At 38.4% G+C, this 27,827-nt stretch overlaps 1 protein-coding gene across 2 annotated transcripts; it reads right to left on the reverse strand.

Moving 5' to 3' along the window:
* Positions 1-2,047: 2,047 nt before the first annotated feature.
* LOC135471484 (protein FAM91A1-like) lies at positions 2,048-26,220 on the reverse strand. Of its 2 annotated transcripts, none has more exons than XM_064750740.1 (21): positions 26,052-26,220; positions 24,620-24,704; positions 23,692-23,901; positions 22,693-22,760; positions 22,412-22,528; positions 21,666-21,756; positions 20,946-21,008; positions 20,395-20,501; positions 19,456-19,494; positions 18,160-18,269; positions 14,976-15,100; positions 13,473-13,585; positions 12,642-12,728; positions 11,503-11,711; positions 10,763-10,850; positions 10,430-10,540; positions 8,741-8,854; positions 7,952-8,015; positions 6,550-7,048; positions 5,418-5,487; positions 2,048-2,367 (listed from the first exon to the last, which is right to left on the reverse strand). In XM_064750740.1, exons 1-21 carry the CDS (start codon positions 26,121-26,123, stop codon positions 2,239-2,241), a joined length of 2,571 nt encoding a protein of 856 aa, XP_064606810.1. In that variant the 5' UTR covers positions 26,124-26,220; the 3' UTR covers positions 2,048-2,238. The 2 variants fall into 2 exon arrangements, with proteins under 2 accessions (XP_064606810.1, XP_064606809.1); XM_064750739.1 differs by having other exon boundaries at positions 13,473-13,588.
* Positions 26,221-27,827: the final 1,607 nt, after the last annotated feature.

The following is a 27,827-nucleotide window of genomic DNA, read 5'->3' on the forward strand; positions in this document are numbered from 1 at the left end:
ACCTTATTGGCCAAGGGGCAATAGGTTGTTCTGAGGCAAATGCTTTACGTAACTTAGGCATACCAGGGGCCAAGTCCACAAAGCTCTTTCTGACCTAAGTCAAAATGTAAAAACTCTGTACGATGCTTAACTTTTGGTACTGGAAGTTGAAATTTGGACACATTTGTCTTAAGATAACACTGATGAGCGGTACAAAATTTTAATTTTTAAAACCCAAAACAAGCTTTGAGATGGCTTTGTGGAATTGGCTCCAGGTCCCTTATCTGTGTCGTGTATGTTGTCGTGCAAAAGAGGTAGTACAACAATATTAATCACCACTACATTTTAGTGAGTCAGCACTGAAATCAGCCCATAAATGCCTTAGCTGACAATAATAAGTGCAATTTCTATATAACAATACATACTTTTATGATATTACTTATATACAAGAACTTATGCCCTATGATGTCCCACAATGCAAATGCCTCTCTCATGAAAAATAAAATCTGAAAAGCTGTCTAAAATTTAATGACTGGCAAGAGTTCTGCATTTCTCATTGGCTAATCACCTGTGTCAGTTTGGGAGTATTACTGTAAGCTATCTTGCTTAAAAAATATCAGAAACTTGATAAATCAGCCTCCTCCAAGAACCAGCCCACTTTTAAAAATAACAGAAACTAAAACTGCAAGAAAAGAGTTGATCTATAAGTGTATTTTGAATGAAGCGATCTATGAAGTGATGATAATCTTCACACCCAAGCACTCTACTGCTCAGTTCAAAACAATTATTTTCAGAGCCAAGGTAGTTCATGTTTCATATCTGGGAGGTTTATTTGAACAAACTATAAATAATACCTATTGATAATAATAACTATTGCTTAGATAATTGCTCTCTAAATGTTTAACAAGTTTATGAGCGTAAAGGCATATGATGAAGCATAAGTAAGCTAATAGTGAATCATAATCATGAGTGTGGAGTAAAAGTACATTTGCCAAACCATTCAGGCTCAGCCATAATGGGCAACTTGTGATACCCTACAATCCCAGCATTAGATTATTAAATACCTTGTACTAGTACATTGTAATGGCTTATAGAATTACAGTGTTTTTTAGCATTTTGCCACTGGAACTCACCTAAATACAAATCCTAGATGTGTAGCCAAGGAAAAATGCCTTTTCTCTCTGAGGTTTCAATACTGTACATGAACTGTCATAATATTGCCTTATAAAGAACTGTACATGTATATAGAAAATGTGACATTACAAGAAACACAAATTGAACTCTAGCTTTTGGACTGTTTTGTTTACAAATGAGTTCTCCAATATGTAAAATGTACATGCATATCGGTAGAACATAACCCTGCTGTTTGAAACAAGATGGCTGAACTGACTTTAACTAATTCTGAGTACAAGCTTAACCAAAGGAGTCTAGGCCCTGGGAACATGAAGTAATCTTAGACTTAAGTCAAAATTATTTCAATCATTAAATTTGGTATGTTTCTATCCTTTATTTTAGCTGACATTTGTTGAACAGTAACTTACCCAGAATTTACGTTGTCAAGCAATATTTTTTACCTTACTACGTAAGAAATAACACTTTAAGAGTGATATGAAATTTTGACTTCAGTCTGAGATGGCTTTATGATCCTGGAGCCAGGCTCTTACTAATCGAACAATGTAAGACTTAAGTCAAAGACTGCAGTGTTTCAAAAGTCATACTGGCAACAGGAAAGAACAAAAACTGTGTTTGGTACGTGTACATAGTTCTGCAGTAAAGAATCAATGTACAAATTTAGAACTTCCAAGAGCAAAACATTATTATTCTAGTGGGTTTGAATTTTTGAAGCAAGTTAGTTTGATAAATATGAGCCCAGCTGTCTGAAGGGAGGTTGAATCTGTCCAATCAAATTTGATGTTTTCAAACATAGCTCAGAACTTCTCTATGTATACAGTTGAACGTGAGATGAAAAACAAAAGTTTTGGGACTCCCCACTGAAAAAATTTTGGACACTCTAGAGTCAACTTGTTGCCACTGTTCTGGTGAGCAAAGGAGGTTGTTTCTATATGTCTAACATGAGAGATAAGAGCCTTATACATTTCATCATCATAAACGAATACTAATAACAGTCTATTCTGCATGTCACTGTTGTAATTCACATGCACAGCTCCAAAGCCCTCTTCGCCGAGTCATTTGTCTTGACAAAAAATGGTAATAAATTTTTTTTTTTAAAATTCCACCAACAGCTTGAAGAGAGGAGTATCACTGGCCATTCCACTTTTGAAGTTTCCCCTTGGCAAATACCAAGTTTTGTGTGGGGTAGGGGATGACTTCAGAGAGGTCTTCAGATAGAGATTTGTCTACTGAGGGCTCAGCTTGACCCGGAACATCCTGTTAGTGATGAAGAAAGAAGAGATAATTAAGGCATGAATATTCTGCTGAATCATTTCCTGACTCCCTCGCACTTTAACAGGTGTCTGACACACCTCCTAACTCCCAGGACAGGTGGAATCTAGATTCAAACACATCACCTCATCATTAAACATTTCCTGACTCCCTCGCACTTTAACAGCTGTCTGACACACCTCCTAACTCCCAGAACAGGTGGAATCTAGATTCAAACACATCACCTCATCATTAAACATTTCCTGACTCCCTCGCACTTTAACAGCTGTCTGACACACCTCCTAACTCCCAGGACAGGTGGAATCTGGATTCAAACACATCACCTCATCATCAAACATTTCCTGACTCCCTCGCACTTTACCAGGTGTCTGACACACCTCCTAACTCCCAGAGCAGGTGGAATCTGGATTCAAACACATCACCTCATCATTAAACATTTCCTGACTCCCTCGCACTTTAACAGGTGTCTGACACACCTCCTAACTCCCAGAGCAGGTGGAATCTGGATTCAAACACATCACCTCATCATCAAACATTTCCTGACTCCCCGCACTTTAACAGGTGTCTGACACACCTCCTAACTCCCAGAACAGGTGGAATCTAGATTCAAACACATCACCTCATCATCAAACATTTCCTGACTCCCTCGCACTTTACCAGCTGTCTGACACACCTCCTAACTCCCAGAACAGGTGGAATCTAGATTCAAACACATCACCTCATCATTAAACATTTCCTGACTCCCTCGCACTTTAACAGGTGTCTGACACACCTCCTAACTCCCAGGACAGGTGGAATCTAGATTCAAACACATCACCTCATCATTAAACATTTCCTGACTCCCTCGCACTTTAACAGCTGTCTGACACACCTCCTAACTCCCAGGACAGGTGGAATCTGGATTCAAACACATCACCTCATCATCAAACATTTCCTGACTCCCTCGCACTTTAACAGGTGTCTGACACACCTCTTAACTCCCAGAACAGGTGGAATCTAGATTCAAAACACATCACCTCATCATTAAACATTTCCTGACTCCCTCGCACTTTAACAGGTGTCTGACACACCTCCTAACTCCCAGGACAGGTGGAATCTGGATTCAAACACATCACCTCATCATCAAACATTTCCTGACTCCCTCGCACTTTAACAGCTGTCTGACACACCTCCTAACTCCCAGGACAGGTGGAATCTAGATTCAAACACATCACCTCATCATCAAACATTTCCTGACTCCCTCGCACTTTACCAGCTGTCTGACACACCTCCTAACTCCCAGAACAGGTGGAATCTAGATTCAAACACATCACCTCATCATCAAACATTTCCTGACTCCCTCGCACTTTACCAGCTGTCTGACACACCTCCTAACTCCCAGGACAGGTGGAATCTGGATTCAAACACATCACCTCATCATCAAACATTTCCTGACTCCCTCGCACTTTAACAGGTGTCTGACACACCTCCTAACTCCCAGGACAGGTGGAATCTGGATTCAAACACATCACCTCATCATTAAACATTTCCTGACTCCCTCGCACTTTACCAGCTGTCTGACACACCTCCTAACTCCCAGGACAGGTGGAATCTGGATTCAAACACATCACCTCATCATCAAACATTTCCTGACTCCCTCGCACTTTAACAGGTGTCTGACACACCTCCTAACTCCCAGAACAGGTGGAATCTGGATTCAAACACATCACCTCATCATTAAACATTTCCTGACTCCCTCGCACTTTAACAGGTGTCTGACACACCTCCTAACTCCCAGAACAGGTGGAATCTGGATTCAAACACATCACCTCATCATCAAACATTTCCTGACTCCCTCGCACTTTAACAGCTGTCTGACACACCTCCTAACTCCCAGAACAGGTGGAATCTAGATTCAAACACATCACCTCATCATCAAACATTTCCTGACTCCCCCGCACTTTAACAGGTGTCTGACACACCTCCTAACTCCCAGAACAGGTGGAATCTAGATTCAAACACATCACCTCATCATCAAACATTTCCTGACTCCCTCGCACTTTAACAGCTGTCTGACACACCTCCTAACTCCCAGAACAGGTGGAATCTGGATTCAAACACATCACCTCATCATCAAACATTTCCTGACTCCCTCACACTTTAACAGGTGTCTGACACACCTCCTAACTCCCAGAGCAGGTGGAATCTGGATTCAAACACATCACCTCATCATCAAACATTTCCTGACTCCCCCGCACTTTAACAGGTGTCTGACACACCTCCTAACTCCCAGAACAGGTGGAATCTAGATTCAAACACATCACCTCATCATCAAACATTTCCTGACTCCCTCGCACTTTACCAGCTGTCTGACACACCTCCTAACTCCCAGAACAGGTGGAATCTAGATTCAAACACATCACCTCATCATTAAACATTTCCTGACTCCCTCGCACTTTACCAGCTGTCTGACACACCTCCTAACTCCCAGAACAGGTGGAATCTAGATTCAAACACATCACCTCATCATCAAACATTTCCTGACTCCCTCACACTTTACCAGCTGTCTGACACACCTCCTAACTCCCAGGACAGGTGGAATCTAGATTCAAACACATCACCTCATCATCAAACATTTCCTGACTCCCTCGCACTTTACCACCTGTCTGACACACCTCCTAACTCCCAGGACAGGTGGAATCTAGATTCAAACACATCACCTCATCATTAAACATTTCCTGACTCCCTCGCACTTTAACACATGTTTAATCAAGAAGATAATGGGACAAGAGGAGAAAACTCAGAAACTGTACAGTATTGGCAAAGCTTGGCACTCACTGAGAACTTAAATGTAGATAGAGGAACATTGAAGATGTTGCCAAGAGGATATAAACCAGCAAGTGTACAGTACTGGCAAATCCATGCACTCACCGAGAGCTCTTCCTCCAATTATCGGTATTAATTATAATATCACCCTTTTACAAAATAGGTTACCTTAATACACCTTCACTACACTACCTACCTCTTCCCCAAATTTGAAAAAAATGATAGATTACCTGGTACTGAGAAATGAAGTTCAAGAGTTGTAAAGACAACTTCCGACTGGAGTGGAGTAAATCTTGCAAGCTGTGGAAACAATATCAAAATACATATATTAGTTTCTTCTCTGAAAAGGTAAATGTATGCATTACTATGTTGTATTTTCTTAGTTTATAGTTAAAAGAAATAGAGATCAAACAAGAAGAGCTAAGTTGTGGCGATCAACTTATACTGTTGAAATTTGATAAGATGGTCATTCTGAAATAATACTTTCCACTGCATATTACAGTACAATCTTTTAATTTTTCTGAAGTTATGTTACACTCATTATTTCCTGATAATGGCAAAGCAGAAACATCACTTACATACAGAAATTACAGAAGTTAAAACAATCTTACAAGACTAAAATTTTTGATTTTATTTATGATTAAACTTGTTTCATTTGCAATGTTATTATAATACCATAATGATGTGTCATATGTATGATGCTAACAGTGTTTTATACTGCTATAAGATTCTGTTATTGTGTTGCCAAAATTGTTTATTTATTTGATTGGCGTTTTGCGGCATATTCAAGAATATTTCACTTATACGACGCTGGCCAGCATTATGGTTGCCAAAATTAAAACCTGTCAATTACATTTTGGAGTTGTATTTGTTATTCTTCTTTTTCTCGTCCTACTTTCTTTCAAGCAATTTTAAAAAACTTGGCTTGGCTACCTAGAGGGCCACCACTAAAACTGACCTTGAGAGCCCTGGATTATTGTAAAATTATCCTGGCAGTCAGATTTAAAAAGGGTGAAATGTCTGGACAAAATGGAGGGTAGACTGGCTGTGAAACGCAGCCTCAAGCACGAGTATGCCGCTGATCAACAACTCTGCTTCAAAGATCATCCAAACAAAGTCATATACTCTCCACATTACATTTATTTGCTTGGGGGTCTGATGGCATGTTCAAGAACACTTCAGTAATACAACTGTACAAGCAGTCGGCTTTACCACACTTCCATGTGACCCATCAAAGCTTTCAATATCCTGTAAGATGAATTTCAACAGACCACACCAATACTGACAGTGAGCTACTGCGATCACCATGCATGGTCCTGAAAAAGGATAAATTTTGTAATCATCACAGTTTTATGCTTTTACCTTTCTTTTGTGCACAGACTGTTTGAGGATATTCGCTGACAGACTTCCTTGTTCAAATCAGAGTCAAATAGTGGAACTCCAAAAAAGCAGTCAAGCAGACACCAGTCTTGTTCTCCTAATCCATCAGCTGCTAACGGACCCTTAGCATCTGTCTCTGCCAGATTTAATGTCAATTTGTCCCTTTCCTGGAGAGATTCCTTTTCCACAGTAGCAGGATCTAAAGAATCTATTTCAGAAGCCAGCATTTCTGCAGACATTAAGTCTTTTATGCCATTTGTTGGTTTGTCAATGTTTTCAGAGCTTGCACTGACAGACGATCCCCCACTGAGTTTTGGAGTCTCCATGAATGGATCATATTCAGCTTGTCTCCCTCCAGAGTAAGGGTGATACCTTCCCTGATTCAGCAGAGTGATGTAACCACAGGTATGTTTCAAGTCAAGGAGAGAGGCAAGTTTCTGTACTGCGGAATGATTATGTAAATGATGTCTTGAAAATGGACCTGGAGAAAAAAAAAAGAGGTTAAGATGTAGAGAAAAAGTTATCCATAAAGATGACTGATTGATAGTTATAAAATCATTTCACAATTATTTCTGTTGTAGACAAGAGTGACTCACATCTTACTAAATGTGGATCTGGTAGACAATTCATATAGTGGCTTGTCACTAAATACATATTAAGGAACACCTTTTCTCACTCCAACTGAAATTACGTAACAATGATTCTGAAAGAAGGATACCAGTTTAACAGGCTAGACCCTTGCGTTAACTCAGATCTAGCCAGTGACAAGTTTATGTATCATATTTAGGTATAAAATTATGATTTTTCTGACGTGGAGAAATCATAAAATAAGAAAAGAACTGAGCCATTCTCAACTTCCTATACCTTCGTATCCTGATCAGTTTCAAACATGTTGGCCTTATCAAGGAATGGAGTACACTTTTTATCTGTTTATTTGTAATTCAACACCATACCCCAGAATTTGTCACAGACATGATGCAGTCAGTATTGTGGATGAAGCAGACCAGAGGGTAAACTACTGATCTTTGGTAATATGAACAAAAATAGGGTTGGGTTTCATCCACCAAAGAATTCTTTAAGGCTGCCTTATACCTAAAGCCCGACACAGAACCTTGTGACTTCAATAGAGCAATTGGTTTTAGTCGATCTACACAGGTTTTTGATCGTCGACAATTGTGGGCAATTTCTGCAACTCAAAGCATCCAGCTATATCAAGGTTGGTTTTATCTATGCACAAAAAAAATTGAATCTGAATCAGAAGCTCACAATCGAAAAGTTTTCTCAAACTTTTTGACAGAAACGATACGTGCATGTTGGTGGACTTTGTCGAATTTGAACCAGTTGCTTATCGGCTGGGCTATAGGGGGTTTAGTAAAGTACATACCTGTGTCCTTCTGCAGCGGGAATGGTACAAACACAGTTTGGTCCTCTGAATGGCAGCCATGACCCTGCTCACACATAAACAACTTCAGTTTTATCTTCGACGGTTGGATTTGTGTTTAAATTTTTTTTAAATAGTACTGTGACACTGCTTTTACACAAACAACAACTTTTATCCTTAGCAGCGGTTGGATTTGTGTTTCTTTAATTGGTATTGTGACCCTGCTCACATACAAACAACAACTCCAATCCATGTTATTGGATAACATGAGATCAAATGAATAACAGCTCAATACTGAAGTAAGAATCACTTAACAACTGCTGATAAGTATATAGTATTTTTACTCTTATTTTAGATTCTTTCTAATGGAATAAATGCATTCAATTGTTTGAATTCACAAGTTCAATCACCGGTGAAATTAGTGAGGACATTACTTAAATTATCTATAACTTTTGGGTTATAAGAGCTATTTCACCATTAAATGCTGTGATTATAGTGGGGAAATTTGTTTGCAACGTCAGAGTAACTCAACCCCTGCTATATGGTAAATAAAGCCCATCATATCATTCAAACACATGAATGCATTTAACTTTCTTTGAAAAATTGTTAACAATTAGTGGACAAACATGTACATGTATTTTTACATGGTTTTCAGTTGTACATCTCATGAACTGTAGCTTTTTTCACTTCAATTCATCAAAAACAAGACATCAAAACATGTGGGCGCCAAGCTTAAAAAGATAGTTTTGCAATACCAATATGTTATAGAAAGACAATTTTCTGGCAACTAACCTGTATTAAAACAGCTGAGTGTGTCAGGGCATCATTCAATGTTAACATGATGTTAGAGGTGGCTATCACACCTGGATCATGGCCCCATGTTGTCACCAGTAGACGGTCACAGTCCTCAGAACATACACAGCATTTATTTAATTGGTGTTCATTTCATTTTATTCACCATATATTTAAAACCTGACAGAAGTATACATATACATATACATATATATATATATATATATATATATTCAGCTTTTGGTTCCAAAGAACTTGTTCCATCCCCAAATCAGGAAACATTGATAGTGACATGCAACAACTATCCAAGGTGAATAATTCTGATATGCAACAATAAGGTAGGATTAAACACAGGAATCACATATTTATTTATTTATTTGATTGGTGTTTTACGCCCTACTCAAGAATATTTCACTTATACGACGACTGCCAGATATTATGGTGGAAGGAAACTGAGCAGAGCCCGGGGGGAAACCCACAACCATCCGCAGGTTGCTGCCAGGCTGAATCACATCTTTAGTCACCAAGTATAAAATGATATGTCACTTTAGCTAACAGAGTGATGTAGAATTGATAGACATTAAACGCAAGGTGTTCTTCAGAAAATTTTAATTAATTTTGGGTGAAGGAGCCAGATTACCTAGAGTAAACAATTGGCATAACCAACTACCTGAAAAAATGTCGACTTAAAAAGTCGTAGTCAAGTCAGCAGTGACTAGATTTGAACAAGCAAACTTTTGTCATTCTTGGCACTCGGCCAATCCAAGTAAAGTGCTTCAAAGAAAAAGGTCATTCCTAATACAGTGATACATCGATGAATAAGATACTTGATTTTCATGAATACCCAACTTTTCATTCAATAGTATCACCACAGGGAAGCTTATTTTACCAGATGTTTGAAAAATTCATACAGGTAGCTTGTATTTATCTGATTGGTGTCTTACGCCATACTCAAGAATATTTCATTTATATGGTGGGAGAAAAACTGGCTCGAGGGACCCCAGGTTACCAACAGACTTTCCCATGTATCACTGGAGAGGAAGCCAGCATAATGAGCTGGACACGAATTGGATGTAAGATCACCAAGAATGGTTCAGCGACTACCCTAGTTCCTCAACTTTTTCCAAATGAAAGACAACTTTCAGTGCAATCTATGCACATTCTTAATTTGATTTTCGAGACAAAACAACATTGGTTAGATTGACCAATTTCAGGGCTTCACAAAAATTATAACTTTATCAGTCTACACAGAATAAATCCTTCAGAATATGCTGGAATAATCACCTTGCAAACACGCGAAAAGGCTGTAGAATTATGACAAACATACGGACATAAAGCTACAGCTGAACCAACAGGAGATGGATTTGAACATGTGATCCTCCTGGGCCAAGGGCAACTATTCTGAAGTGAGAATGATACCTTTACATTGATTTTATTTTTTTCAGGTTTTACGCCATACGCGTAAAGCATTGTGGTGGGAGAAAACTTGGCAGAGCTCCGGGAAAACACACAACCATCCGCAGGTTGCTGACAGACCTTCCCATGTATGGCCAGAGAGGAAGCCAGCATGAATTCAAAACGACCGCAATGGTGAGAGGCTCCTGAGTCATTGCGCCGCGCTGGCGTGATAGCCCTATCACCCACAGAGGGCCTCTAGTCACCATGAATATACAAGTTCTAAGACAATACCTGCAGTACTTTGGGTAACTTTCGCAGTTTGGTGCCTTTTACAAGCAACACTGAGGGAGGACCATTTCCAGTCAGGTGGTAAATGTACAGTTTAAACCACACTGAATTCACCTGTAACATACAGTAATCTTTCAGTAGGGAAAATGCAAGAAACACAAACAAATTCTACTTCACTTTCTTAACAGATTAAGGATCAATCCGACAGGCAGACTGACAGAAGAGTTGATAAACCTGTCATGTTCTTTTCTGGTACCGTAAAGGAACTAATAAAATTAAATGCTTACTGTGATAAGATGTGGTAACACAAGGAAGACTAGGGGATTCAGCCCTTACCTCTGGTATGGCTGGTCCTATATGCTGGGGAGTACAGCTACTAACTGGTCTAATCTCATTGCTGAGGGGTGCCATGGATACCAGCAGCCTGACCGAGGAAGAACACATGGAGGTGTATTTGTGTATCAGATTCAATTTGCCATAAAGTTTTTTTCACAATGGGGCCAATTGTTCAAGTACACATTGGTCACTGACTGTAGTAAGGCATATAGCTACAGCCATACATTGGTTTTCATTGACTTCTTTGTAGTTGTTTGACTAATTGGTGTTTTTAATGGCATTCACTGGATTTTCTCCATTACTGTATTTCACCTTAAGAAACACACATAGGCCTTAGATTGATCCATATGATACCAACACTTAACTGACTTGATAAAAAAAACCTGTTAAGTGGCCCTAAAAAGTGGATGAATCAGTCGGAATCAAGCAAACTGTGTCACTTTGAAAATGCTGAAATACAGTGTATAAGACAAGTAAGTGCCATGGATGGAGAAAACTAAGGAGCCTGAGGTCCACAATCCACCTTTGCATTTGTGTGAGTGTTTGCCCATTCTGTTGAAATATGAAGAAAAAAAGCATCCAAAATTTTTTAAAAAATTTTCAAATTTTCAAAAAAAAAAACATCATATAAGTCCTTTAGAGCTCATTGAACCTCAATTTATGTATAATAATACAAGTCTGAACCTTGACAAAGCCTTAAACAACTGTGGCCATTTTGTTGACATAAGTGAAGAACATACATATAGTTTTTGTTGAGCACTCTGGCTCTCGTGGCTGGGTCCAAACCGAGGAGACTTTCACAGCGAATCAGGTCAATAGCCAGGCCCGCGGTCAGCTGATCTGGGTCAGGACATAAGCTCTTGTTGTGACGCAAAAACCTGATGGTGTCCCTCAGTGTGATAGCATGATCAAAATACCTGCGAGCCTCACCCTCTGCATCATCACCTACCTGACAATCAGAGTAAACAGTGTGGGCATCATTTGCACCAATTTAAAATACTCCTGGAGTTTTAAAACCTTACACATTACATTCCTGATTATGGTACTTGTTAGTACTAATTTTATATACAAAATTCAAAAACTTTTCACTTATATATAAGGCCTAGATCATGTTTCTAGGACGAAACCAAACGGAACCGTTCGGAAACCACTAGAATTAGCCAGGTATAAGAAAAACTTCCCACGACTAAGACGCAGGCGGAACCACACAGATCTCAAGGGAACCACTGCATATAACCATCTAACCAGGTATAGGACAAACTTCACAAAAGTAAGATGTAGGCGGGAGGAAACCAGATCCCAGAGGAAACCACTGCATAACACCATCTAATGAGAATAGGACAAACTTTCCGAATTCTCGAAGCAAAGTTTCAGGGTGAAGGAATCGCACAGATCCCAGAGAAAACCAGTGCAAATAGCCACGTATAGGGCAAACTTCCCAGCCTAAGATGAAGGGTGGACGAAACCAAAAAGATTCCCAAGGAAACAGCTATATATCACCATCTAACAAGGCACAGGATAAACTTTCCAAAGCAAAGTGACAGGGTAAAGGAACCAAGCAGATCCCAGAGGATACCACTGTCATTAGAAAGATAGGACAAACTTCCCAAGGCTAAGTGTGGAGAGCATCAGACAGAAGGAAACCAAGGAAACCACTGCACCCAGCCTGATAAAACTAAGTCACAGCAGAACTAGCAAGTATTGGATTCAAGCCTGTGGTCTCATTGTTCAAAGAATACTGGTTTAAATTGAGGTTTTGTCTACATTGATCAGCCAGCATGGGTGTACTGTAGCAGTACGCAGGCAAATCCTAACTGTTCTAAACATTAGTCAAATCTAAAAGTGAACGCAATGATACACATGCGACTGCAACACTCACCTTCTCCAACTCTGCCAAAAAACTGTCTAAAGACTCATCACTGAGTTTTCCCACCTCAAACATTGTTACTGCATGGCTCTTCAGTCCCTGAAATGACCACAAAAATGACAGTTTTTGACCACAAACTGCATACGGCAGTCAGGAACTATCCACTGCATCAAACCCAGCACCTGATAAATCCTATTAAAATATGTCCACAAGAGAGGTTTCAAAGCTGTATCTGAAGTCACTGAACCACACTGTTCAAGGCTAGTACTCTGATAGGACATCCACATTCACATTTGTCTCTAGCACTGACTATATTTCTTATACAACAAGGCTAGACATGGCAGGAATACCATTCTGTACACATTATACAGATAGTGCATGCCCTGGGATGGGATATCCAGAATTGTCAGCCAGACACAAGTGATGTTCAATGAGTCCACACTAACTGATACTTAATATTTATAGTATTTAATATTAAATACTGCCAAGGTATTTCAATATGAAACCAAAGTACAACAGGCAGTCAATGCATGACAGATCTGTCAGCCAACTACGGATGGTCGTGGGTTTCCTCCCGGGCCTTGCCCAGTTTCCTCTCACCATAATACTGGCTGCGGTCTTATAAGTGAAATATTTTTGAGTACGGCATAAAACAGCAATCTAAAAAATTAATAAATCAACACATGATAGTCAGATGAACAGAAGTGACTCTCGCACAGTGCTTTCTATGATGTAAAAATATGCTGTGATCCCCGAGACTCTCATTCAATACCATGGCATCCATTCAAAATAGACAAGCTGTCAATACTTAGTGATACAAACAGCCAGACTGAGTATGTTTACCGGTGACAAATTGCCCATCATGAGGAATGCTGTGAGTGTGGAGTCGAAGAGAAACGCCACTCTTTTTGTGCCTGCCACTGGTGCTGCTATCTGACTAGAAGAGCTGCTGGACTCTGCTGAAAATAATTAATATAATTTCCTCTAATTAGTTAAATGTTTTTAACATACAAGTTTTGACCATTTGATTATGTAATGAAAAATTTACTCAAAAACTAATACTCAAATTTCTGCAGGAATAGTTTATCACACAAAACATTAAAGAAGATGTGAAAATGTTTAGAAACATACTGGTAAGTCAAAAATATTTACACTGTTATTCCAGACATTATATTCATTTTAAGGAATACACTGTTTTATACACAGCAGCTTACAACAGCAAAGTGATAACTTTTCATTATGAGATAACACCCCATATTATAAGCAAGGGTCATTTCCAAAACAGTGTTTCAAAATCGTCAGTTTGGAGTTTTCAGCAGTGTTGGAGGCAAAAACACAACAGATGGGATGTGCTAGTAATAGTCACAATGAGGTGTAACAATGAGGATGAGTTGTTGTAGTAACAATGAGGCGTAACAATGAGGATGGGCTGTGATACTCACAATGAGGTGTAACAATGAGGATAAGCTGTGATACTCACAATGAGGTGTAACAACAAAGGAGAGCTGTGATAGTCACACTGAGGTGTAACAATGGGGATGAGTTGTGGTAGTAAAAATGAGGTGTAACAATGAGGATGAGTTTTGATAGTCACAATGAGGATGGGCTGTGATACTCACAATGAGGTGTCACAATGCGGATGAACTGTGATACTCACAATCAGGTGTAACAACAAAGGAGAGCTGTGATAGTCACAATGAGGTGTAACAATGGGGATGAGTTGTGGTAGTAACAATGAGGATGAGTTTTCATAGTCACAATGAGGTGTAACAATGAGGATGAGCTGTGATCATCACAATGAGTTGTAACAATGAGGATGAGTTTTGATAGTCACAATGAGGTGTAACAATGAGGATGAGTTGTGGTAGTCACAATGAGGTGTAACAATGAGGATGAGCTGTGATAGTCACAATCAGGTGTAACAACAAAGGAGAGCTGTGATAGTCACAATGAGGTGTAACAATGAGGATGAGCTATGACAGTCACAATGAGGTGTAAAAATGAGAATGAGCTGTGATACAATGAGGTTTAACAATGAGGATGAGCTGTGATCGTCACAATGAGTTGTAACAACAAAGATGAGCTGTTATAGTCACAATGAGGTGTAACAATGAGAATGAGCTGTGAAAGTCACAATGAGTTGAAACAAAGAAGGTGAGCTGTGATAGTCACAATGAGTTGTAATAACGAGGACGAATTGTAAGTCACAATGAGGTGTAACAACGATGAGGTGTAACAATGAGGATGAGTTGTAAGTCATAATGAGGTGTAACAACGATGAGGTGTAACAATGAGGAGGAGTTGTAAGTCACAATGAGATGTAACAATGATAATGATTAGACTCACCTATGACCCCCTCCACACTGCTGGTCTCTGGTGAAGTGCTGCTAGTCTCAGCATGGAGGGACATCTCTGTCAGCGTGGTACTTGTCCAGTCTATCAGCATGTGCTCCTCACTTGTCCTTGATGGTCTGCGCAGTACAAATGAATGGAAGAAACTTACTTGTCTCACACACTGTTTTACTTGTAAATATGATGCCATGGAAAGCCAGCAAAATAAGTTATGTAAAACCAGAGATTCCCTGGAATCTCTTAGCACTCATGTCTGCATCTAGGAAAGCATGCTGAATTACCATGACGGTTACAGATGCATCTCCAGATTTCATACACAATTATTTATCCTCTGTGATTTCAGAAATATAAAAATAGTAAGTATAATAAGACAGAGAGAAAACTTGTACAGCACAGCTCAGACTAAAAGTCAATTGTTTACCGCTCAAAATCGCACTCCGAGATACTGAATAAAGCTCTACTGACACAACACAAACCCTCTAGTGAACTGTGTTGGTGACCTGCTGGGACGCATAGAATTATCGTCAAAGGTGTGAATAAAATTCCGTCTAATAACTAACACTAGCTAGTTTGCAAGCAAAGGTGCAGTCCTCGTGTATTCAGCTATGTGAACATATATTAACTGTGAAAAGTGGAAAGTTTATGTAGCAATATGTAACCTATCTCAGCAAAATAAAATCAGTTCATCTGCTTGATTAAGTGATTTAAGGGAGAAAATATGCAATAGAAGTCACCGATTGGTGTCGACGGTTGGCGTACTAATTTTGATACAGGCCTACATTGAAGTTATGCCATATAGAGCTGTACAGCAGACACAAATCTTCATATAAACTTCACAAACTGACACGAATTCCTTTTGGCTAAAGCATATGCAATAAAGCGTGCCTCTCGCCTAGAATACTGCCCCAACACAGGCAGGCAGCAGTCTCGTGTGGCCGTGCCTTTGCTTGATCTTTCACACTTGTGTCTTAACATTTATTGCATTTGTAAAAAAGTCACATCTAAATAACATTATGTATTTATATTACTGTAAGAATCGAACCAAAATGCCACCCAACAAGTTGTAGAGAAGAGGGATTTACAAAGAAACAGTAAATTCAGCCACAGCAGTTTTTGAGAGATAAACTCATTTCTATTCACCAGCCAGATAGCACAGATGGTAGAGTATCACTTCAGGAGGCGGTAAATTACTGAGTCAATCCTGCATCGAGTCACACCTAAGACGTTAAAAAAGGAAGTTATAACTTCTCGCTTGGCATTCAACATGAAGGGGATTGTGCAATGACTGGTTGACCTGTATCAGTATAATGGCTCGGGGCGGGGCGGCTTACTTGCCTTCAGTACGGCACCTCAGTGAAGCAGCACTAGATAAAAGAGTGCTGAAATCCATCCTGCAGCAAGGAGGTACATTACATGCACTCTAAGGATTCCTTCGTCGTCATACGACTGAAAAATTGTTCATTACAATGTTAAACCCCAAGCACTCACTCACTCATTTCTATTGTTTAAGATTTTCAAAACCATACAGTCTGTGTCAGTTGATAAAGTCTGACACTTGTAAGTATTATTTACTTACTCCAGTACCACATGCCTACTGTTCTTCAATCTTGGCAAAATGTGGACACTAAGACTTCATGAGTTATTCATCCAGGCCTTTGCGCGAAGCTTTAGAGTATTTTAATTAAGCCTACAACAATCCACTTTGCTGTTGCTATTAACATCCATGATATTTTACACAAATATAGTATACACCAAAACATTACTGTCCAAACCCCAAAAAAACCAACTCACAAACATATGTTATTGATACACCTATAAGCTATTCACATACAGTTTGCTTCAACTTTTATTCAAGTTCACAATTAAATTTGATATGCAATTTCATCTGAGTGTTCGTTCAAATAATGTATTGTTAAACATAAATTAACAGAGCGAAATTACTCCCATGAAGGCATTTTCTAGTTAATGCGAGTCAGTAAAAGGAAATATTTAAGGTACAGTGTGCCTCGTAAGCAAAACATTCAAATACAGAGTACTGATGCAAATGGAAAATTAGCCTATTTCTTTTTCTGTGAAAAAAACCTTTCAAACGAATCATTTTTTTTCTCCTTCATGTGTTTGTTGTGTGGGTGCTTTTCCTACATGGTTTGATACGTACTACAAATTCTCCATATAACTTATATAGACAAAATCTGATTTGTCATTTATGGTGTTTTCATTTATTACCACTATTCGCACATGAAATTAGTGCTGTAACACCGCACTGTTGTTGTTGTTGCTCGGCATGTCGGCGTGAAAGTGTCAATTTAGTCTTGTAAATTACTGAGTGGAAGATATTTTTTCGCTGGTAAGTGACACAACAAGGAAAACCTTCTACGAAAGAAACGAAAGATAGCTTTGTTTGTCCACTTTTTAGGAGAGATGAAGAATGAGCTAGTTTTAGTAGTCGAGGTGATCCACTACGAATCTCGCACGGATTCCGTCATAAATCACTACTTTAACAGAAGACTGCCACTTCACCATCAAAAAGATATACATCATATATTTTACTTCAGTTTCATGTATGGTGTCATTCTTTCAAAAATACTTTTAAATCATTCAAACAAAGAACTAGATTTTCTGTTGTTAACTTTCCACAGCTTGCGCGTAGGCATATCAAAGTTCACCCATGTGTGTGTGATCAGTCAAAGTGGACAGATCACTGACTCGGCAGGAGGGCCTCTGCACAGGTGCCCTACAAACCCTCTACAAACTATCTACAAACTCTCTAAAGGACCTCTAGGATCGCACTAACCTCCTGCCTGGCTTTGACTTTTAGCCTGAGCTGTACTGTATTTCTGCACTCATTTTTTAGTTTTCAGTTACATATGGCCAAGAAAGTTTCCTCCAAGATGAAAGGGTGTACGGTTTATATTTGTTTTTGTTTGTGGGTCTTGTTATATACTCCACGTGCAGAAGGCAAACTAACCACTATTATAACATCATCAACACATAATGTAGTAAATCCAGACAAATATACAGCTTACTTTGTTATACCATGATTCAAAAGAGAATCTTAAATACTGTAGGTTAAAAAAAAACAAAAAAAAAAAAACAATACTTTTCCTGTAAGACTAGAGGAAGTTGATAAATTTGAAGTTACTTACTTTGGTAAGTTTTAAAGATTTTTCAGTCTTACTTTTTGGCTGATGACTGAGCACCTTTCCATGAAGGGTGAAGATCTTCCTGAGCTGACTCCACTTGTTTCTTTTTGGCAAATCCCAAGCGGCAGAACATCGAAACAGCATTCTGGGTAAATTTAAACAAACACAGATAACAGTATTCTACAAAGTCGTAGGATAATAAAATTAGACAGCAGTAAGATTATATAATATATTCTATATAACAGAAAATGGTCATTGACTATCTCCATTCAAGGTGAAGACATTTTGGTAAGCATTAATGACTTCATCATAAAAGAATCTTCACCACTGCCTCAAATTCTCTGACTGACTTGTTTCAATATGACAATATTTCAATTATAAAATGACACTCAGTCGTAGGATAATAAAATTAGACAGCAGTAAGATTATATAATATATTCTATATAACAGAAAATGGTCATTGACTATCTCCATTCAAGGTGAAGACATTTTGGTAAGCATTAATGACTTCATCATAAAAGAATCTTCACCACTGCCTCAAAATCTCTGACTGACTTGTTTCAATATGACAATATTTCAATTATAAAATGACACTCAGTTTCATGGGTGGAGGATACCTCAGTGTCTGCAGAAAACCACTCGCCTCGGGCAAGTGAAAAGAAACTCTCCATTTGATATAAACGGATTTCTACCCACAGGAAGAGAGAAATGTGTTTGTTATCTTAGTGGTAGGCAAGTAATCTGATTCTATGTTGAATTGCAACCTAAACAATCCTATTTTAACTAAGGCTCTAAGAACAGAACTTTCGGGAGTTCTTGAAAGTTCCCTGACTGAGGCCATAAAAATATATTTTTTAAGAATTTTTTCTACCTATTAAAATACATTTGAACCTATATATTCTACTGTGGTCTTTTCTGACCATACTGGGACCAGTGACGCCACATCAGGGTATTGCCACTTTACACAAACAGACTTCTAGATTATACTGTTCTGAATACATTTACATATAGACATATATATGTACATAATGCATATACATATAGATCTTTGAATGCATTTGCAGAATGGACACTGGAACGAACTACTTCGAGCAAAAATTATGGATATTATGTCACTGATATGGTCTGGGTCACTACAAACCACCAAAAGTTTAATGGTCTTTCATCTGATATATACTTCATTTTAGTTATCTTTGCTTCGCAACATTTTTTCTGTAATATCCACATTACCTTACTGCTTTGGGTAACAATTGCTATCATAAAAGGAAAGTGATGAAAACAATGGGAAGCATGCAATGTAGAAAATGTCCATGCATATATGAAAATTTTACCTTGACTAGTTGTAGGTCAATTTCAAGAACAGTTGCCAGCTGAAAATAAAACAGTGTCATATGCAGTTACATTGTTTAGCAAGCGTCCCATTCTGCTGCAAATGAATATCGGTAACCATGTATTAATAGCACCAAATATACCAAATTGGGGGCCTCCATGGCTCAGTTGGTTAGCGTGCTAGCATATTTGGAAAGGTCCGCTAGCAACCTGCGGATGGTCGTGGGTTTCCCTTGGTTTTCCTCCCATCATAATGCTGGCCGCTGTCTTATAAGTGAAATATTCTTGATAAAACACCAATCAAAGAAATAAATAAATAAATAAAATACACCAAATTTGATTCTCATTTCTCATCAGTGAAATCAGTTGGGGGAACTCATGACTTAAAATGCTAAAAGTAGAGGCCCAAGACTTGTCTGTTTCAAGTATACATGTAGTTACACAGAGTAAATACATTTCCATCTCCTTTTCATCGGCTTGACGATAAATCTACTATATTTCACAGCCTTTTACAATCATGGACAAGGTACACATACATTTCTGTATTATTCTCAAAACACTGAGTGTTACTGAAGCATCATTCAAACCAGTCTAAATTTAGTGCTTGTGATGAAATGGCCCTTGGCTGGTAGGTCCTTTTTTCCAAACCCGATATAAATCAATTCTCAATCATTCACTGTTGCACTCTACAGGGATGGTTTAGACCTTCACAGACATGGTACAGAGATGACATCAAACCTATTCACCTTGATAAAATCATGTGACAGCAACATTTGTATGTAATACTACAGGTGGAACTTCTTAACACACTAAATCAAATAGCAACACTTTATCTTCAGCCAATGTTTAGATCTAAAAATTTACTGTTTTGTTTTAAAATATAGCCAGGACTTACAGAGACAATACAGCTACATGTATGTCCAAAATCTGTTCATACATACCTCACTGACTGGAGTGTGTTCATCAATGGACACAAATATTTTGTACAATAATGTTTCAAAGTAATCTCCCAGTACTCTGTTCATTACAAAGCCTTCCAGTGGAGGAACTGAAATTACAGATCAACATTATACAAGTCATACAAGTCACAAAGCAAGAAATACATCAGAAATAAATGTATTAATACATATTCCCACATTTTTATCCTGATTTACTACAAAATACAATTGAGTACTAATCAAAACATGGGTAAGAATGTTTACCAAACATATGAACAAGCTCATTTCACTTTTTTGATTTATTAATTTATTTCATTTTATGAGATCTAATGCCATACTCATGACTCTGCATTTCCACACTGTGGGGTAAACCCACAACCATTGGCAGGTTGCTGTCAGACTTTCTCATGTACGACTGGTGAGGAAGCTGGACTTGAACTCACAGCGAAAACATTGGTTAGAGGCCCTTAGGTCATTGTGCTGTGATAACAAGCTAAAGACTAGGCCACAGAGGCCCCTATTAACATCTGTATACATAAAGACTTTTTATTTACCTATTATGCAATCATCATCTGAGACTGGGACGTCCAAGTAGACCAGACCTTTCCTGTACAAACCTGAACAACAGCAAAACAAAGGAATGTACACAGAATTCCTACTGATCAATATGTCACATATTCTCCTGTGTAACCACAATAATAATGCACCATGATTCTGGACACCATAAATGAAATGGCACTTATATTCAAAATTACACAATATGGAATTTCATAGAGATACGAGGTTCTCAACTGAATACAATCAAATTTATCTTGAAAGGCCGGTGTTGCCAGATTTGGTTGGTCATGAAAGTTCGTAAGTTTACGAAGAAAACTAGCTGGATTTGGCCAGTACCACAGACGTTTTCAATCGATCATTAATGCCTTATAAAACCTAGGCAGAGTTCATTGCATGTCCTGTGACAAAGTGTAAAAGCAGGACCAGAACATATATGGCACACAATGTTTTAAATATTTTCTCTTCAAATAATAAAACATCATGCAAATGTTATGAGAAGCTTTTGCCTTGGAATATGCGTTATTCCTTCTAATGCGTAAAATACATTCAGAGCTGTCCACAAACAGAACTTACATTTACACAGTTTAAGTGGGATGCTGATTCAAACATAATCAAATTCTACTGAAGAGAGCTTTATACAATCATGGGACATGCAAATGTATATCTCAGATAAGTGTTTATACAACAATGTTTTGAGTTAAAGGGAGGCAACTCACTGTGGAGAACCCTGTAATCCAGATCACCAGCTGTCTGTGTTCCACTGTCTATGATGACATCAATGACACTTTTCTCAATTATCATACACATCTGAAAAATAACAGATTATATTTATTCATTTTTTTCATTGGTGTTTCAATAATTTTTACCTACAAGACCATGGTCAGCTTTACTGTTGAAGGAAATCGGAGTAAACCACAGAAGCATTGCCAGGTACTTGATAAACCTTACAGCCAAAACAGCCAGAGCTGCATTCAAACCCCAAGGATCAAGGACCTAACACTCACAATGAGTCAGTCCATTAACCATCACAGCCAGTGAGGAATCTTTTTTTAAGTAATCATAACATAGAGAAAACTTGTGCCTAAATCAATATCAGTGCAAGTGAAAACTTTAAGAAAACCAAGTAAGGGATATTGACAAGACAAGTGAAAATATTAATTTAGACTACCTTTACTCACTTTCACTGATTTAAATGTGGCTAAATGTTTGGATTATGTTTTGGGGTTTATGTATCACTTTTGGTGTCAATGAAGCTTTTTTCACCCACAACATTGTATTCAGTTATGTATTATCTCCCTTAGTGAATGTGAACAAACCATATCATGAACAAACATTATTGTCATAAGGAACATGTACATTTGCAAATTGAAAGAGAGCAAAGTATAAATAAATTTTACAAATAATAAAATAGCAAAAATACAATTCATAACATGAATTTCAGAATCTGGTGCCATACTCTCACCTTGATGTCATCTTCTGTGATATACCCTATGTTGACAAGCCACCAGCTGTCAATGCTCACAGACTCTACAGGTTGGGTTGGAAGTAATTCCTTCACCGGTTTCTTACGGAAGAATTTCTGTTTAAAGAAGTAGAATTGAAATTAAGAAATCTACATTATCCAGAAATTAGAGGATTTTCAAGTCTAATACTTATTTTTATACGCTTCTCCGACACAGAAAATAGATTTACTCTGCCTATAAATTAACAATTAAAACTGATTTGGCTTGAGATTATACAAACCTTTGAGGAACGACACTGATTCATCAGGTCAATGTACTGATTCCTTCCTATGCCCAGCAGACGTAAGCCTGTCATAACAGATAACAATCAATGAAGATGTGGATTTGTTCACCTAACACCTGAAGTACAGCACTATTTTGCCAGTAATTTAACTGTACATGCAAGTACTCAATCCTTAGTTTTCACATCAAGTAATAAGATTTGAAAGAGCATACCAAAACTTTCTTTCTGATTTACATATACAACAGCAATTTATTGCATTTAAACAAATAAACAGAGCACCTTGTCAAGATATTTCACAATTAAAAGAAGTTTTTAATTTTTTTACAAAATATTTTCGAAGTTTGATAAAATATTCGATAAAAAAAAAAGAGAACAAAACCACTTCAGTAAGCCAATATTTGCACAAGGGGGACATAATTTTAGTCATTCAGACATGTTTGTATCAGTAGAAAACTCAAACGATATTCACTCATTCCCTTGCCAAGATAATAAGCAAGCTAATAGGTAGCTTCCCCCAAAGAACTTTCACACCTTTCCAGTTGATTACGCATGCTTTCTGTAGGACTTTGAATGCATTAAAACCCTCCTCAGCTTGACAGATAAAACACTGATATGGAGAAACCAACATGTACACACCTAACTATTATTGTTGAACATGTATTACATTTATTCAGTTATTTACTTTATTGGTGTTTAACAATAAAATCTTCATTTATCGGTGGAGGAAACCTGTAAAGGCCAAGTAAAACCTTTGCCCATTACCATAAAAATCTACTGCCTTAAACAGTACGTGAAGTAATAAGAACAGAATTTAAGCCTGAGAGCTCATCAGTAAAGGAGAAGGTAAGCTGTGGGAGACAGACATCAAAGCTTAATAAGCCAGTAAGAGTCCTGTCTCTACCATACATCCCTGACGAATTACAATTTAACCAGGTGCAATCTAATTCATCAAATTATTGAAATTTTCTAGTTTCTGGGGAGATGCTTTGAACTTACAGTCAGCTGCTGTGAAATTGGGTAAGGAGTCATAGCTCTTCTCCTGGGTCATTATGTCTGACATGATGCTGATATAGTAGGAGAAGGGCGTCACCCTGAGGCCCTTGACAATCACGTCTGACAGGTGGTATGGGTACAGCATCAGGTGATCTTGGCTGTATTGCAGCAACTCCTCATAATACCGACGTTCATCCTTCCTTACTGTCTTCACTGGAAGCATAAACATATTTTACTTGTTTACTTGCTGTGTTTACACTGCATTCAAGGATATTTCCGTAATATGAAGGCAGCCAACGTTATGGTGGGAGGAAACCGGGCAGAGCCCAGAAGGGAACCCACAACCGTCTGCAGGTTGCTGACAGGCTTCCTATGTATGAGAGAACAGGAAGCAATCATGAGCATACCATATCAACTTGTCTTCAAAGAAAACAACTGAAACAACTCAATCTTACATTACAAGGATCACACAATAAAACCCATTAACTTGTTTAAGTTTAATAGGATAAGCATATGACACTCAAGAATATTTCACTTATACGACAGCATTGGAGGAAACCGAGCAGAACTCTGGGAAAACCAAAGACATTCCCAGGCACATGACAAAACTCCTGTTTAAAAGCTTTAGCCTAAAACTGGATTGGAGCCTGCAACATATTTGGATAAGTGGATTTCTGGGAGAAGCCATTAGGCTGCTTGGCCATTAAGGTTTAATTTCTATATGTGTTTTCATCTTGCACTTTCATTTTCTTTTCCATGTGTTTCTTCCTTTTGGAGGGGTGCTAGAGCAGAAAATAGCGCCTAAATGATTTCATTTGACTGAAGATAGTGTACTCTGAAACTGTCAGCAGGACATTACCTGTGTCTGAGGTGACTTTGTCAAGTAGAAAATAAAATTACACTGGATGAAGGACATATTGATACAACTTACCAAGATTCCCCTTGTACCTTAGCTGGTTTTTGACACTGAACAGTAGTATGGCCTTTTCATATTCCCTCTGAGCATTTCCCACAACCTGACAATATTAAAAGACAATCATGATACCTTCAAACAGTATACGCATATGTTGATTTTATGTATAATCAGCTCTCAATTTTTAAAACTATTGTCAAGTCTACATCAGAGATCCACGATTCTTAGAGCATCTGTGATTAAAGGATGAATCTTACACTATACAGGGCAGTAAGCTTTACATACAACTAAAAACCAGAATTGTTAATCAGTGTGTTTCAATTCACTTCACACCAAAATCAATCTACCCAAAATGACCTTCAGTTTGTTCCATAGTCACCTCAAATTGTAGTCATCTTCTACCAGAATATACATGTATGATTATACTTACACATTTTACGATATTATTGTTAAAACTAAGACATGTAGAATCCAGCATATGGTCAACTTTTCGTCTGAACTAAGTGACTAATAATGGCATTTAATTTCTATCAGTAAAATCTGCAGTGTGCCATGACATATTTTTCAAACTTGCATCACCTTCCAACTTAGGGCAACCAAACTCACTTCCTCTATGCATTCATATAAAATTTTCCACTGGACTCTCTAATACCATCCCCTTAATTTACTTTCCACACCAATCCAAACGATTTTCATTTGCTGCCTTGCTGTCACAATGACTGCGGTGGAACCGAGTGCATTGCCGTAGACAGCCATTTTGATGTGTCACGGGACCTACTTCTGGGTTAATTGCAACTGAGTTTTGGCATTGAAATCCTTGAGAAAACTGTTATATTTCCACTGCCGTCTCCAAGAACAACTTTAATCTTCGTAATTCAACCCAAAAAGGCATAAAAAAGAACATGTGTTTTTTGTGCAGGTAAGCTTGGGTGCAGGAAATCACTGAACTCAGCCCCATGGAGTTGAAGTTCTCAGGTGTGTGACGATTTGTTTGGGAGGCGTAGATGAACTCAGTGTTATAATGAATGTCAGCATCTTAAAATAGTACACCCAGTCCATCAAAATGAACTACAGTAGAGATGTGTATCGAAATTGGGTAGTACTGTTTTATTTGGTGACCAACCTTTAATTTTTTATAAGGTTAAGGGTATAGGGTATATAGCATGGCATAAGCGGGCTACTAATTTGACAGAGGGGTCCGTAGTTACGATGAATGTCGGAATTCTAAAATAGCAAACAGACTATCACTGATGGGCAAAGAGAGTGCATGCTGACGGCACACTGTGTCTAATTTATAATGGTCAATAATCATCATGTGACGGTCCATTGCAATCTGCAGGGTAGGATTTTGTGCACTAGCATTTGTGGCTGTTTGCAAATACTCAAATTCGCATATTCAGGAAATGTTGTTGTTGCCAAAATTTGACAGCCTATAGTGATACTCGCTTACCTGCTTGATGTTGGCAGGAAGTTTTGCCCATGTATAGTTATGTTTGATGTAGTATTCTACATCAGAGTTCATTTTGTATTTCGTTCTTGCTTTCCTCACATCCACATAAATATGCCTCTTTATTTACAACACGTCAACACAAAACAGTTCCGCCTACATATGTGATCCTCCATGTTGTCGCCTGCTACAAATTCCCGAACCGGAAGCCCAGCCTAGGCGTTCTATAACGCGCTCTCTGATTGGTTTAAAGTTTATTCACTAGCCACCGACTTGTTTCGCTTTCATGGTGTGTTTTCGAAGAGGACTGATCTTGTTTCATTTTAAATGTGTTTTTTAAAAGTTAAAAAGTCAACTAGGCTATATTAATTTAGCTGTAACTTTATTGAGGAGTTAGTCGGTGTGATGGAGCAGCCAGTTAAGAATGAGACTTCGTAAAACATCTTAAACACATTCATGTATGTTACCATGGCAATTACGTGTAGTCAACTTAAATTATTATTGCTTTGGCAGTGGCATATATAGGGCTGTTATACTGTCGGTTTGTTGCCGACAAATAGCAGTAGACCGTTGACTTGTTGAACTGATATAGGCCTATTCTGTCGTCGGTGTGTAGACCAGCCATGGCATCCGACATATAGTGAAATGCCTGTTTGACTTATAAATACATGTATTATATGACCTATACTTTCATAGATTTTTTCACCAACTAATCCCTCAGTATTACCGGTATTCAGTTGGTCTTAGTCTATACGTGTGCATCGGATGCATTTACAACCCCAAACATGAAAGTGGGGAATATCCTAACGCCGTATTTCTCCACATATACAGGCTATTTGCCTATTGTAAAATCTTAACTGGCAGATAGGGTTATATGATGTGCGGTATATCTGTATGTGTGTTGCCTTGGCGACTTTATACTCATTGAACCCGGAATGTTATAGCTGTACTGATAACTTGAGAATAAAACAAAGCAAAATAATGGTGACTCGAGGGCGAGGGGAGAGGGTACGCAACGATGTACGTCTGGGTTGAGAACATTGGCTATGCGACATGGCGTCGAAGCAAATGAGGTCAACCACGTGGAGCCGGAACAGGAATAGGACAATGAGCGTAAGGATGAATTATCGTTCTTGTTCGGGAACATTGAAGAGTTGAAATCTAAGTTTAATGACTCTGACTTTATTAAGTACATTGGGTTTCAAGGTTCTAGGCTTTGTTGAAATCTTGTGTAAACATTCCGAAGTCGTACTGTCTGAATTTTTAACTGACTATGTTGCGCTTTGTGTGCCGGCTGTGCAATCTGACCGTGTGTGTTTATACGTCTGTCAGTGTCTAAATGGTTTACCCCTGTCATCAGAAACCACCTTAGACCATCTTTAATGTAAAGAGTTCATTTCTAAGTCTCGAACGTGACGTTGTGTACGGCTGTTTATATGTACCTCCACGTAATGCACCCTTTTTACTCCACCGGTAGCGGGTAGGAGAAAAACGGTGTTTTGGTGTTACCTTAGCGATCTGTCAGTCTGATCCGTTACTGATCTTTGGAGGGGACTTGAAATTATTTTCCAAGACTATTAAGTGTTGCAGATTGCTGTAAAGTGAAAATTTGAGCGTCTCTCTCAACATTCATGAATGATAGGTATGACCGGGAATGTAGGGCATTGGAAAGGGAATGTAGGCTTACCTTAAAGATGCCTAGAAAGGATCGCTGCAGCAGTAATCTCTCCGCATATACATCGCTTCGCAATAAGTATAAATCCCGTGGACGATCCAACA

This window comes from Liolophura sinensis, chromosome 7, assembly GCF_032854445.1.
Source record: "Liolophura sinensis isolate JHLJ2023 chromosome 7, CUHK_Ljap_v2, whole genome shotgun sequence".
Classification (NCBI taxonomy): Eukaryota; Metazoa; Mollusca; class Polyplacophora; order Chitonida; family Chitonidae; genus Liolophura; species Liolophura sinensis.